This window comes from Podarcis melisellensis (genome assembly GCF_964234715.1).
Source record: "Podarcis melisellensis genome assembly, chromosome: 3".
NCBI lineage: Eukaryota > Metazoa > Chordata > Lepidosauria > Squamata > Lacertidae > Podarcis > Podarcis melisellensis.
The window spans coordinates 27,401,636-27,416,966 of NC_138530.1; the positions used below are offsets into that span (position 1 = coordinate 27,401,636).

Consider the following 15,331-nt stretch of genomic DNA (forward strand, 5'->3'; position numbering starts at 1 on the left):
AGGGTGACTGAGACAATAGTTCTGATATTCTGTGGCTTGTTGAGCACAGCTAGGTATGGGTGAATATGTCAATTTCAGTTTCTTGTTTTTCCAATACTGAATCCAGTTCATCACACATCCACAACAGTTTGTGTGTTTTTAAAGTCCACATTAACTTTCACCAGCATTTTACTAAGAAATTCTTTGAATATACACATTGTTGTAGGCAATTTTGCTTATTGTACACATATTTGCAAACCAGCTTTCCATGGCAGAATGCATTTTTGTATGTTATTTTCACTAATATATGCAATTTTAAGGAACACTTTATGCATTTTTGTGCATGTTACTTGGCTGAAGAACTGCACTACAGAATTTGAAGAAGCGTGAATTTCAAAGAATGGTGGTTTCAGTTCACATCTTGTTTTAGAAACTAGGAATTCATATATCTGCCTTTAAATATGAACTGATTCTAATTTTCCCCACTTCCCTGTATGTATCTGGTGCAACTAGAAAATCAGGAAATAAAATCCGTATGTTGACCAGAAATTAGCTATGAGTGTTAGATATTTTTCCAAGAAGGTGATTCCCATCACTGTTGGCTGATATGAGTCTTCTTCTGCCATAGATTAGATCATATTTACTTGAATGTAATGCGCACCTTTTTTGGCTAAATCACGTCGTGAAAATTAGGGTGTGCATTAGATCTGGTGGCACATTTACATTCGCCAGCAAATACTTTTTTGGTTTCAAGGTTTTGAACATTGAGGTGCACATTTGATGGTGCATGAATAGTGCTAGTCAGAGGTCCCAGCTTCTCAAGATGATTGAGGGGACCCGATACAACCTTCTGACATTGCATGTATGATGTTGCGAAGAGCCATGGGGTGAAGCCAAACTCCCTCTGAACAGCGAGGGGGCTTGGCCCCCTCAAATAAAACATGGGGGGGAATGTTTCAGACCCTAGGATCCAGTGCCTATGATGCTAGTACAGCTCACTTCAGCAAAAATTTAAGTATCTTTGCTGAAGGCCAAACTACAAATTACAGAGAAAATCTGTAAGTGACCCTCCATCATGATGAACCAACATTTTTATTCTGTCTTTAAAACAGCTAGGGCTGCATTGGTGATCCAGATTTCACTTCAGTAGCAGCACTTCCAAATGTCTTCGTTAATAAAATTATTTTGCAAAAAAAACCAACAACCCCTGAGACACCAAATGTATAGCAAAACAACACTAGAACATTTCCACTGAAGTGCCAAAATGAAAATACCTTCATCAGTATAGAAGAAGCCAGTGAAAAGAACAGTATAGCTTATCTGCCCATTTGGCTCACGGGGAGGAAGCCATTTCACTTGAACTGCTCTGGGTCCATCATTAAAGACAAATAATTCAATTGTTCCTTCAGGTGCATCTTCACTTGTACGAGCCTCTACCTGCAAATTTAATAACACTTGTTACAGAAAAAAACTTGTTTGTTACAGAAAAAAGGGAAGCATGAGAAGAAGGAACATTTTGTTCACCTAGTACATGACAATAAAAGATTTCCAGATTGCCTCCATTCCTGTTTCCAGTGCCATGGGTCAGCACAGAGAGCATGTGTAACAACAACTGTCATCAGTGAAACACAGGAAGTTGTCTTATACAACGTCAGACCTGTATGTCTGTCTACCTCAGCAATGTCTACGCTGACTGGTAGTGGCTGTCCAGAGTCCCAAACAGGGGATATTCCTAGTCCTACCTAGAGATGCTAGTGATTGAACCTAGACCTTTGCACGCTATGCAGATGCTCTACCATAGAGCTACAGCCCTTCCCCTGGGATTCTGTGAAATGAGTACCCATCATTCTTTAGTCCCTGTATATCTTGTTTTAGTAATGAGTTCTGATTTTTAAAATTTTATATGGTTTTTATTGTACAGTTTTATATTAAAAATTGTTTTAAACTGCTCAGATATTTTAATGAATATATAAATATTTTTAATTTAAATATTTTTCGGTTTACAGATAGAAAGCAAGATATGCATTTATCATGCATTATATTTTTAAATTTTATTTTATCTATACTGCCCTTCATCTGAAGATTATTATAAGGAAGGCTAGGCAATTCCCCCCAGTTCTTCCCTGTTGTTATTCCATTACAGTAGTACCTTGGGTTAAGTACTTAATTCGTTCCGGAGATCTATTCTTAACCTGAAACTGTTCTTAACCTGAAGCACCACTTTAGCTAATGGGGCCTCCTGCTGCTGCCACACCGCCAGAGCACGATTTCTGTTCTTATCCTGAAGCAAAGTTCTTAACCTGAAGCACTATTTCTGGGTTAGCAGAGTCTGTAACCTGAAGCATATGTAACCTGAAGCGTATGTAACCCGAGGTACCACTGTACATACATACATACATAATTTTATTTGTATGCTGCCTTTCTGCAGTTTAAATTGTGCTCAGGGTGGCTCACAATATAGGTAACTACAACATAACAAAAGTAGCCTTAAATAATAAATAAAACATTTAAAAATACAAAACCAAACCAAACAATTTTCACATAAATCACACTTTCCAGAAATAGAACTCTGCAAAAAACAAACAAACCTAGGTTCAGGTATTATCTGTTCTGCTCCAATAGACATTTGTTTTTAAAAAAGAAAGAAAGAAATATTACAGAGAACTTCAGTAGTGCAATATTTGTAAGCATCCCTAATTATAATTTCTACATTGCTGAGAATGTTTGTAAGTGCCTGTCCATAGGAATTATAACAAATTTGATTGATTACAACAGACTTTTGTGCATTTGTGGCTTATTGACATGCAAATCCTATGAACTGGAACTTCCTCACCTTCCTTGTCTATGAGCTCTCCATTGGCAGAGACTAGGCAATCCATGTCAACCATTGCCAGTGCTAGCAAGACTATTGGTTCATGCAGTGCCTTTCATTATTGGCTCAGATGTGCCTATGGGAGGGGGCCTCCCCCTTTCCCTAGTGATTGGCTTGTGCCCTGGGATAAAATCCAAGATTGCCTATATGTAAAACATAAGCTCTTCAACCTAAAACATGTCCTGCAGCCCCAGTGCTCCTAGCATCTATGTCTTAAGGCTTGTGGTGATGGAGTGGGGAAGAGACAGATGCCCTGTGATGTGACTGTTGCCTTTTTGCTGCTGTGAATGAATGTCTTCTGTCAATACTATCAAACCCACCTGCCAAACAACTGAGAGCAGGTATTGTAACACCATTTCAGCAAGCAGTTTCCAAGACACTATGTGCCCTTTTTGTTCTATATCCATCGATCTTTGCACCTTAGGAGAGCTCTTGTCTGTACCCCAAAGGAGCTCATCTCCCTGCCATGCTTTCTTGTAGCCACAGGTAAAAAGTTGCCAAACCTGTGGCCATCCTCTCCTCCTTCAAAAGGAAAACACAACAGAAATAGTTGCTTCATGTTTCTTGTGATCACACTTGCTGGGTTGTTTGCTTCCTGAGTATGTGGTTTGGGAACTACGGTATCCACTTTCTTTCCCTGCCACATGAACCTTTACCATTCCCACGTTACTTCTGCCTAATGTCTTCTGTTCCTAGTTCAAGTCCTCCTTGTCTTTCTTCCTGTTCCCATTTTTTATTTCTTCCTGTCTATATTTTTGCTTCAGGCCCCGAGACCACATTCTAGTTCCATACTTACAGTCTTGTCCAGCAGCAGCAGCCTCCAGGGAGGGACAGTGGTGTGCTTCTGGCCTCTCAACAGCTTCACTGCTGCATTTACTGGGAGGGATCAGGTGGCAGGAAGGTCAGGATGGTGTAAGCACAGTGATGGAGCCAATCTTGCACTCCTCCTGCTGCACCTCCATCACGCTGACCTTGCCCCCACCCCTTTGGCCTCCATTGCCCTCCCACTAAATTCAGCAATGTGGTTGACAAAAGGCCAGGTACATGCCACCCCTCCCCTCTAGCCCCACCCCTGCTCCTGGCAGCATCTGATCCTCTACATCAGGCTTTGTCAACCTCGGCCCTCCAGATGTTTTGGGACTACAATTCCCATCATCCCTGACCACTGGTTCTGCTAGCTAGGGATCATGGGAGTTGTAGGCCAAAACTATTTGGAGGGCCAAGGTTGACAAAGACTGCTCTACATAGCTACCTATGACCCTGTATCCTACAATGGCTATTTTCAGCTTTCAAGTACCTACAATATGGATCACCAATGTGCTGCCTGCCTGTGATTGTCAGTATCTCCTACGTTGCCAATGAAAGGTCTCCATAAATATCGCCTCAAACACGAACAATGCATGAGAGACAGTATGTTCTTCCTGCTCAGTTTTGGTTTGCACTGGCTTGGTCTATCCATTGAACAAAGCCTCTTAAACATTCCCACATTTCACTGGAAGCCAGGACTGGACACCACTCTTTATTCTGCTCTAAACAGAGGAGTGGGGCAAAGAGCTTCTATCTATAAGTGATGGCTGCTGTAGGTGTGCCTGTTTCCTATTGGTTGGGTGGGGCGGCTGAAGGAGGTTCATGCCTGTATCATTTCATTTCATAGTTCTCTCTCTCTCTTTTCTTTTAGATGTGTCAGACCTTTTTTGTTACCCCACAAAAAATAACAAAATTCCTAATGCAAAATTCATAAAATTCCAAATGCACTCACCAACCCCAAAATGTTGGCAAACCCTGATCCTAGAACACAGGTTCATGACTGCATTAAAACAGCAGAAGTTTATATATGCCTGGACTGCAGGACAGGGTGGTGGGGCTGAGTATTGCTAAACCGCTCAAAGATGCTGAACGCTCGAATGAAACACGACTCCACACGTAGACAGTCATCCTGAAGCCACATACTCCTGTGGAATTGTACTGAAACTGGTGTATACCAATTTCATTAGTGCTACCTTTCAAAATGTAGCAAAGGCTGCCATATGTGATAGATGTGTGACATTAATTTTCAATTATCTGTGTCTCCATAATTATTGTTTTATTATTTTACCATTAGAACAAAAAGCTTCTCAAAGTCGGAGTGTGCTTAGTAATATAAAACTGAGCTCAAGATTCCCTCATTCTTTTCTATTGTGCATCTGCTTCATCATATTCATATTTTGTGCCTCACATAATATAAGGCACTGCAGTCCTCATAATTTTCAGCAAAGTCACAATTTACCCTGTGTACTTTTAGACAATTTGGATTAAATGCCTATATGCCATTCTGCATTTGATGCATTGTACTTATAGTTATGCTTTTTCAGTACTGTATCTTAAATTGCATATTGTTTACTATGCAGGCAAGACATTAAACATAAAAATTGAGTGGACAAAAAACTTGTTTGGCTATCATTCAATGCCTTATATACTGATAATTTTTTCAATTAAATAAAATTTAAAAGATAAGCACAACTAACAATCAAGTAAGAACATTTAAACTGTGCTTAATATTTTTCCAAATAAGAGAACATATGACAAAATAAAGATGATGTTTCAAAATCATATGGCAATTGTATAGTATATATTAATTTATCTATCATTTTCTTAAAGTACATACTTGTAGTTTTGAGATATGTACCCTGTTTATCAGATGTGTTTATCGATTCCCAGATGGATCAAAGTTCTAAACAGCTATGTACTTCCATAAAGAGCACAGTAAAATCGGTAGAGATTCCAAATGGATAACTATTTTATATATTAAGGGTAAGTTAATTATTTCTGATTTATCCATTTCCCAGATTTTCATTAAATTTGAAATCATACACAGCTTCTCTGAAAAACCATTAAGCCAACGTATTATGCAACAGCAATACAAAAAACTCATTAAAATCTGCTACCTTCAAAAATCTGCTTCTTTGAGGTGCTTGCGTTGCAAAGCATCTCTTCAATCAATTAGGGCACATTAAATAAAAGATCAGCAACAAAAATAGCTGGAAGGATAATATCAGTTTACCACAGGGAGATGTCCCTGCTTCTATTTAAAGTTCTCAATGAGCTAAATATATATTTCTAAACCAAGTGTTGGATATAAATGGCAATGGTGGGAAAAATCTTTCAGAAAATCAAATGAAGATGTGTTGCTTTAACTTCCTGGCAGCATTTAGGTGAGTTGCTCTCTAAATAAAGACATTGCATTTCAATTCTTGTGATTGGAGATGGATCACTGGCTCAGGAAAATAGTTTGCATTCTGAGCAGGCGATACAGATAAGTATTAGGTCGCCTCTAAACCCCTACTTTGAATTGCACTGAAAGTCAGCGCTGAGTTTCAGCTTTAATGAACTGCAGTTGCTTACTAGTTTCTTTCAGAACACGGCGGAATATTTTGAGACTATTGCAATTCTGTACAAGTAAAATATACTGTGAGCAGCAAGTGCAATGCTACCATCTGAAATGCTTAGTATCTGTGCGTTAAATTAGAGAGAAGTGATTCAGTATTAACGCCAACTCACTGGAACCAGGACCCCTTAAACAAAACAAAAAAAAAGTTTAAGGGAAAGGTTCAAGCAGCACTGCTGTTGCTGTACAACCTCTGTGCATTTGAATAGAGGTTGTGTGGGAGCCCCACACAAATCCTACAGAAATGAATGGAGTTTGAACAGCAGCAGCTGCACGAGTCTTTGGTGCACTGTTCCCTAAATTTCCAGGATATTTTTTTTAAAAAAAATGAGTAGAAAAATTGGCAAAAAGCCACTCATGCTTTTAAGAGTAAATATCCATCAACCCCGTCCAAGCTATAAAATGTTTAATGGTAATAAAGTCTACAATCCTGTTCTACAGATGGATGATGTTACTAGCATTTTAAAGCAATGAATCTTGGGAAGAAAAAGGGAAATGTGATCAAAAATCAAAATAAAAATTTCAGTCCTGGTGTCCCTTTTTTAAAAAAAGGTAATCTTCGTACGGTGAAGCTAATATTACAAAGTGAGAGCCTGTTAAGGAAAACTTTGCCAGAAATGCTAGAGTATGTATTTCGGTGGGGTTTTATTCTTGAATAAAAGCTTGGGTGGGGAGGGGAGCTTTTCTTCCCAGATTTTACTGCAAAGTGCAAGTTCAATTTTAACAAGATTAAACCTCATAAAGACAGAAGCTATGTTCTTTTTGACACAACACCATGTCATTCTGGAATGTTCTTATCAGAGTCAGAAGCAAGATCACCAAAGAATGTGATTATTTCTTATGCTAGAAAACACTGATATTATTAAATAAATTCTGGTGCTTTTATTTTTAGATTTATATAATTAAAAATACTTATTAGGGGAGCACAAAGTGGTTACAGAACCAAAGATCTGTCAATATTAGAGAATAAAGTAGATGTCATTTAAACCTCCAACTTATTATTTCAGTACTAAGAGTTATACATTTCTAAAATTCTCAGTATATTACTTGCTGCTGCATCACATTCAGAAATGCATACCCTTTAATCCTACATCCATACCTTTTTCAGAACAATATACCATATTAGGCATTGATGTTGATAATATGGTGTTTAATGTGGTTTGGTCTTCTACAAACTTTATATTATCTTCAAACTTTTATGTTGAGGCAGAGGCTAGAATTTTTTATTCATTACTAGAATAGCAATTCTTCTTTTAATTGCATCTTTATAAGTCAGATTAAACCACATTTGCACCTCTTAAACATATTAACTTCCCTTAATTTTAATAATACGCGTTTCACCCTACTTTTCACCCCCCCTTTCCACACTCCCTGTCTCAGTCTTTACTGTATCTATATGATATTTTGGAACGGTGCCTAGTGGTGACCTATTCCAATCCTTTGCAGCTTTTAATGGCATTTTTTATAAAATGTCACATTTTGCCAGATGGGTTAGTACTGACCAGTGTGAATCATCACCATTTAGTCTGATATTCGCTGCCATCTGACATTTATTACATTCTCAGAATGTAAATTGAGGTACTCACCAGTGGGCCTAGCGCACAGCCTTTTGCAGTACATGCCTGAACTCTGAAGGAATGTAGGCTCCAAGGAGAAAGTCCAGAAGTAAAATAACTGAGCTGGGAAGAATTCTGTACAAGAATGCCATCCATGTACAATGCATAGCTAGTGATAAATCCTATTTAAACAAACAAAAACAAAGAGAAACTTAAAAGGCTTTATTTAAAAGATCATAACAAGTAAGAGGGAGGGAAGCAACAGTCTTTTAATAGAACTTCAAGGCAGTACATTATCTCATCTCCACGGCTTACAAAATAGAGGCAGCAACATACATGTGCCACCAAAACAAATCTCTATGTAAAACACGAGAAGTCCAATGAAGCAGTACTGTCCCCATCTCGTTAAAAAGTAAAATTAAAGCACTCCAAAGAAAGTAGACCTTAATAGACTTGCTTCTTAATAGACCTGTTTCTGAAGTGTAAGTCAAAGCAATCGAGCTGGGAAAGTTGAGGCAATTCCGTTTCACAGCCCCACTCTGCATGCAAATGCATGTGTGGATTAAAACAAGGACACTGAAGATATATAGCGACCATTTAGAATCCTAACACCTTCAGACCTAGAAAAACTAGTGATCCATATTTTAACATACTGCTGTAGTACAAGTCAAAAGACAATTCCTCTATCCGTCTCTTGACCTTGGACCCCTCCTCTGCAATGTTAATTGTTGCTATTGTTCTTAAAAATAAGACAAATACGAATGTTTAAATAAATTGCTATTAATTGAGACATTACTTCGGAATTGCAGACCTGGAAGGGAAGGGGTGCTATGGGTTCAGTTAACTACCGTATTTTTCGCTCTATAAGATGCACCAGACCATAAGACGCACGTAGTTTTTGGAGGAGGAAAGCAAGAAAAAAAATAAAGCCTTTTCAGGGCAGGGGGAGCGTTCTTCCCGCTGCCCTGAAAAGGCTTTGTGTTGCTATCCCAGAAGCCAGAACAGCCAGAAGGATGGCTGCACAGCGAAAGCAGCGATCCCTCTGGCTGTTCTGGCTTCTGGGATAGTCACGCAGCCTGCATTTGCTCCATAAGACGCACACACATTTCCCCTTACTTTTTAGGAAGGGAAAAGTGCATCTTATAGAGCAAAAAATACGATAATTTGTATTGCACCTGGTAAGCAGAGGGGAGTTTTCTTTCGTTGCCATACAGCAAAAACATGGTTTATGTGCTCCAACTGAAAGGAAGTTTTCTCTAATGATGGAGTTAAGACAGAGATGGGGAATTGGATTCAACCCGGTGAGTCAGTTCCTTATCTTCCCCATCACCTTCCGCCCAAGTTTGACAGCTGGGAGGGGCCTGTTTTGTAATACCATTTTGCAATGATCTCTTGCTGTGTTTTCCGTTTTGACCAAGCCACACTTGATGCCCTAAATGTAGTGTTATATATGACATTAGGTAAAGATGTGGGCAGGCCAAAAGTATTGTGCTAAATGTGGGTCTACTCTTTAGCCACAGATGAAGTAAAGCTAGAGCCACTCTTAGCCCTGCTTCCCCAAAAATATACCATGGGGGGGTGCATGCTGAATTTCTGCTGATTTTGGAGTCGGACAGGAGACTTTCAGTGACACTGGGTGAGTGGAGTTCAGAACTTACATTGCTTAACTTTACGTTTATGTTGATTCTGTTATCACCAGGCTGAGCACTGCTTTCCTTTTGGGTGAAGACAAAGGCAAATTAGGTGTTGAGCAGTTTTGCCTTCTCTCTGTCACCCAATAGCATTTCTCTGCCTTTTCCATGTAGAGGACCTACAACTTGCTTGTTCTTCCTCTTGCTTTAAACATAGCCAAAGAAACCTTTTATTATTATTTTTAACCTTTCTTGTGAGCCTGAGCTCATTCTGAGCTTTGGCCTGCCTGACATTCACCCTGCAATGGTTGGCTACTCATGTATACTCCTCTGCGATTTCCCCTTTCTTCCATTTCTTATACATACCCTTATTAAATCTCAGCTCATCTTTAAGCACCTTATGCAGCCACACTGGTTTCTTTAGATGCCTCCCACTTTTCTTTCTTGTTGGAATTGTCTGCATTTGGGCCTTCAATATTTCACCTTTAAGGAACTCCCAACCATCTTGGACTCACTTCTCTCTGAGTATTTCTGACCATGAGATCTCACCCAGTAGCTCTTTAAGCTTTTTGAAGTTGGCCTTCTTAAAGTCCAGAGTGCAGTTTTCCTTGCCTCTGTATCAGAAAAACCCAGGAGGGACCAGGTCCAAGATGGCAGCAGAGACATTCACAATCCCAAGGGTTTCTGCTCCAATTGAAATCTTAATGGCATTTTCATTTGGGTGGGGACCAACTTCCAGACTATAGAGAATGCCAGGCATTAGATAATTTGGTCCATAGAGATGTAAGAGTACAATATTTCCCACTATCTGCCTAGTGATACTGTCATTCAAATTGTAGTTTCCAAATGGAACTGAGAGCTTTCTGCTTCTCTATTATTTTTTTATCTGTATGTAAAAATTCTTCAAATGATCCCAGGGATATCACATCCACATTATAGTTAACATTAGAAAGAGAATCCATACCATTGCCATTATCACTGAAATTACATGGTAGTTAGCAAATAATTGGTCTCCTGACCCCCTAACCCTCTGTTGCCTTTACCCTGATATCTAAATCAACCCAATGTTCTGCACATCCAAGGGGAACATTGTTAGTGCTCTGTATGGAAGTTGTAAAATGCACCACAGGACTGCCTATAATGGAACTGTGAATGTAATTAATGGGCTGTAGAACTTATCATAGGTTTTGTCTTCTGTACTTGGAAATAAGCTGCTTTTTACAGTTAGTTTAAATGTCAACTTCAATTATAAACATTTTATTCTTTTTGCCTGTTCAAGTCAGGACAGTGTTTCCTTTACAAATGCACAGCTTCCATCCTTTGTGGCGGCATGTTTTGGTTGCAAATCTCAATAAGCAATGAATTTCAGGTTTTTTGGAGCTACTGTGAATTGATATGTTCTTATAGGTACCCTGAAAATCTATTCCATATTTTGCTCATGGAAATAATGAAGACATAGATTTGTTGGGCAACTCCTCCCCATGACACACACATACACATGTGGCTCACTAGTGTCTAGAATCACACAAACATATATTCATGAGCTGTTATCACCCAACTGACCATTCATATGACCTGAAACCTGTTTCAGGCAGGAGGAGACAGTGGATGTATCATTCTCCTAGCCCAAATACATGTACTGCAGGTGATGGGGGAAGCATGCACCGGACTGGGGTGGGGCATGGTGGTACCAAACTGTAAATGTTTCAGGTCAAATATCTGCAAAGTTTAGCCTGCCAAATAGTATCGTGAACCTGTATATACAGTCATACCTTGGGTTGTGAACGCTGTGGGTTGCGCGTTTTCGGGTTAGGGACTGCGCCGAACCTGGAAGTACTGGAATGGGTTACTTCCAGGTTTCGGTGCTTTGCGCATGCGCAGAAGTGCCAAATTGCGTCATGCCGGTGCGCAGACACGGCACTGCGGGTTGCAAACGTGCCTCCCACACAGATCACATTCAAACCCAAGGTATGACTGTATTGGCCAGGGTAACACAATTACAAAACGCTTTGAGCTGCACTTTGGGAGATGGCAAACTGTCCTGGCTGCAGCCTCTCATGTCACATTAAGTGCAACTCCAGGGGGTCATCTGGCCATTGTATGGGTTTCGTGGCTGCAGAAGACTGTCGGAACTGTGAAACTCCTCAGGGCCTATATTGCTCTTTGGGTGCTGGCCGTTCAAAATGCATTTGCACCTAGGTGCATTGGTAGTCATCTACTGGACATAAAGACCTAACAGGTAAAAGAGTACATTTGATAGTTGATAAATTTAGCTATTTGATACCTCTCTGTATGAGTAGCTACAGGGTATTGCAGTCATCAATTTATGTGGATACATTGGGATTGGAAGAGTAGGGAATACCATGTTCTGCTGTCACTATAAAATCACCTATAATCTTGACTAGGTTTCAATATAAGACCTAGAATCTTTCATAATGGACAATTTACTACATCTATAAAGTTATTGTAAAGATGTAAAGATACATCACACAAAACAGCTAGAACTGAAATTGTAACTTTGCCTTGTTTCCAAGAATGAGTTCCAACTTGTTGTAGACTTAACAATTGTGTATTCCTGTTATCACTACTATTCAGCATAAATACTGAAGATAATTATACGAATCTTAACAAAGCACTTGAAAATATTAAACCTGATTCTGATACCAATTTGAAAATTCAGTATACTCAACATTGAAGGAAGACTGGCCACCTTTCGAGTTTTGTATTTGGTGATTTAAAGAACAAACAAACAACAGTTGCTCACATCAGATTCTGCATTTTCTGCACTTGTTATGTGAATGGAAAATACATATTGTCTAAAATATGTATCTCTTATCATTTATGTCCTGCAATAAAATGTTCACAAGTGACACGTTCCTGACTTAATTTCTCCAAACTGTTCTGTAGCAGGGATTTGATCACATACATGTAAATGTAAGTTTGTGCAATTAATGTGGATTAAAGCCTCCTGGCACAACAAACCCACTTTTTGCACTAAGCAAAATGATGATGAAATTGCACTAGAAAGTGTGGGATAATGATAAATTCATAGGAAGCCCTATCTTTCTTTACAGTATCTTACAGCCATCTTTGCATATATGTCTCTTCACGTTCTCTCCATCGCTTTCTGTTGTTTGCTTCTTGCTTCCATGTAACCTCTACACAAACAAATCAGAATAAATGCTCAATAAAGAGCGGGCATTTATATAACCTCCATGCAAGCTTTGTGCAAACAAATCAGGACGAATGCTTAATAAGCAGGTCATCTGGAAGCAACCTAAGAGGCATTCCTGGTGTACCATGTTTAAAACAACAATAAATGGTTTAATGGCTATGGAAATAGTCCTAGGCAATGATTCACAGAACAAATAATAAAAGTGACATATCCCATCGTCCACACTCAGTGCTGTGCATATCTGAGAGCAAGCTTCTTGTTAAAATTCCTAATTGCTTACAAATTATTCTGAAATAATCAACAGTGCTATGTTGAAGGCAGATTAGCTGCAAACTTAAATTAACTGACAGATTACAATAGTTATTTATAACTCTTAGTCTATCAAAGACCTCGTTAATAGTGTCTTGTACTCGAATTGATTTCTTAGTGTAATTTTTGTATAAATCTTAAGGATGCAGGGGGAATGCTAGGAGACCAAATATTCATTTGGTACTTTTAAAAATTGTACTTTTAAAAAATCAGTTATTTTTAAAGTAGCAGCAAGTATCTGCAAATAAGACTGCCACATGTTTACGGGCCTTGGTCATGTACCAGAATTGAGCAGGTGAAGCATTCTCCACAATTTACCTCTATACCAGGAAAAAGTTTCACCTGCTAAAATTCAGTTGCTCAAAAAGCCATTGGCCCAGAGTCACAAAGAAAGGTGGCAATTCTGGCTACAGTAATTGTGATTATTTATTTAGAATGGAAAGTTTTGGCCAAGTCAGCTTTTAGCACCCTGCAGCAGTTGGACATTCTAGTAAATTACATTTTAACCCTACTTCTCCTCCATGTTGGACAGAGTACTATGCATGCTGTACCCCACCCTATTTTATCCTAAAAACTTATGAGGTATTTCAAGATGGCTGAGCAGAGACTGAACCTGAGTGTCCATATTCGAATTCAAACACTACATCATCACATTGGTCTGCGTTTGTAAGCTAAACAAACAAATTTGCACAAACTATATTTTGGCTCACAAGGCTGTTATCCTTTCAGTTTTCACATTTCTCTGAATTTTGAAATACTGTTCCTGACCAAAGGAAAAAGCCCAGAAAACTTACCAAACTTCATATAAAAGTTCACATTTTGGGTTGAAATACATACAAAAGTGTGTATTTTAGATTGAAATGCATATAAAAACTTGTGTTTTGTGGGGATATATGTTCAAAAATAATGTGGATTTTTATACTTTTTTAAAACAGCTTGATGCAGAGACAGGATGCAGCAGACTTATGAACAAACACATCTGAAAATGACACAGCCCAGAAACAGACTTATCCTTCCGTCTCCTAGTCAATCGCTTTAATCCCTTTTCTACTCTCTCCATTTTTAAAAAGTAAAAATGCAAGATGAAGCAACAAATAAAACATCTAAAAGTCAAAAGTTATGGTAAAATGCTATAGAAATCAACACATTATTAAGAGGTGCCAAAGACGATCCTTCAGTTCAGTTGTTCAGGAAATGCATTAGGCAAAGGAATGCAGTACATGTGAACCATCAAAAGGGAGCACTTTTGAGCCACTAAAACAGCAAAGCAAGGCTGAAAACTTCTGTCTCCTAGCTATAGACAATGATACTATCTCAGGTATTTTATGCGCTAAAATGATCATTAAAAATTAAGCACCACATATAAGCTGCCATTTAGAATATTAATTTACCTTTACTAATCATCTTTTTAACTTGAGGCTAAAAGAGTTCACTTACCATTCGGATACTCGGGCTTCATCCACGAGATATTAAAGGAGTCAGAGGAATAAGACTGGGCTTCGGGAGCAGGAACACCTTCTGGTGTACTCTCAGTTGTTGTTGCTGAGTTAGCTTCACTTATCGTGCAGCCACCTCCACTGCAGGCCTTTTATAAAAAAATAAAATAAGTCACAACAATAAATCTATAAATACATCCCCAGCAGATGCCAATCAGAAAAAAAGCCAGAACTCAAGAGGCTTTGTAAAGACTTATATTGATTGTATATTTTTAGATCTCAAACAAAACATGATCCCGTCATACCTTTTGACTTGTTTGTGGGGATTTATTTTAAGTTAAAGTTACACAAAGCCTATGAAATGGCAGGAAAGATCCTTTCCCAGGAGCAGGCCTCTCCAGAGAGTGAGCTGTGTATCACTCTTTCCAATTGCTGGCTTCTTTTTCAACAAGGATGCCCAGGAATTAGAGATGAAAGGCCGCTTCTGTGTGAAGGGGTGAAGACTCTCCACGTGAATAGGTGGAGCTGAAAAAGGCAGGGATTGTTTTTCTTCACATTATGTATTCAGGCTGCTAACTTGTAGGCTATTTAAATATTTTTAAAAAAACATTTTGGAAAGGTAGTTTTTCTTGCTTTTCAATGGAAAAGCACTGGATAGGCATATAATCAACATTAAAACATATCATACATGCTTATATATCTCTCAACACCCACTATCTAAACTTAATTTTATTACTTAACATAACACAAAACTTTACCATTTGTTATGAAATTTAAAAATTGTAGGTGCCTTAGTTTTTAGGAACATAACTTTTATAGATACCACAAGTAAAGATGCAAGCTGCTGCGCTCTAATTATATCTTGGTCTTTGTTAGTTGGGAAAACAAAGTTATTATTTTTTAGGAAAAGTTTAAAATAGTAACAGAAAGTCAGCACTGTAGCAAACGA

At 38.6% G+C, this 15,331-nt stretch overlaps 1 protein-coding gene across 7 annotated transcripts in view; it reads right to left on the minus strand.

The window, feature by feature from the left end:
• USH2A (usherin) overlaps nt 1-15,331 on the minus strand; it is a 425,043-nt gene that overhangs the window by 200,761 nt on the left and 208,951 nt on the right. For all 7 annotated transcript variants that reach the window (XR_014166233.1, XM_081903562.1, XM_081903561.1 and 4 more), the window contains exons 35-37: nt 14,384-14,531; nt 7,862-8,013; nt 1,254-1,416 (exon numbers count right to left, since the gene is read on the minus strand). Coding sequence is in view for 6 of the 7 variants with exons in the window: in XM_081903562.1 (XP_081759688.1) it covers nt 1,254-1,416; nt 7,862-8,013; nt 14,384-14,531 (463 nt within the window). In the remaining variant the exon portion in view is untranslated. The remainder of the gene's footprint in view (nt 1-1,253; nt 1,417-7,861; nt 8,014-14,383; nt 14,532-15,331) is intronic.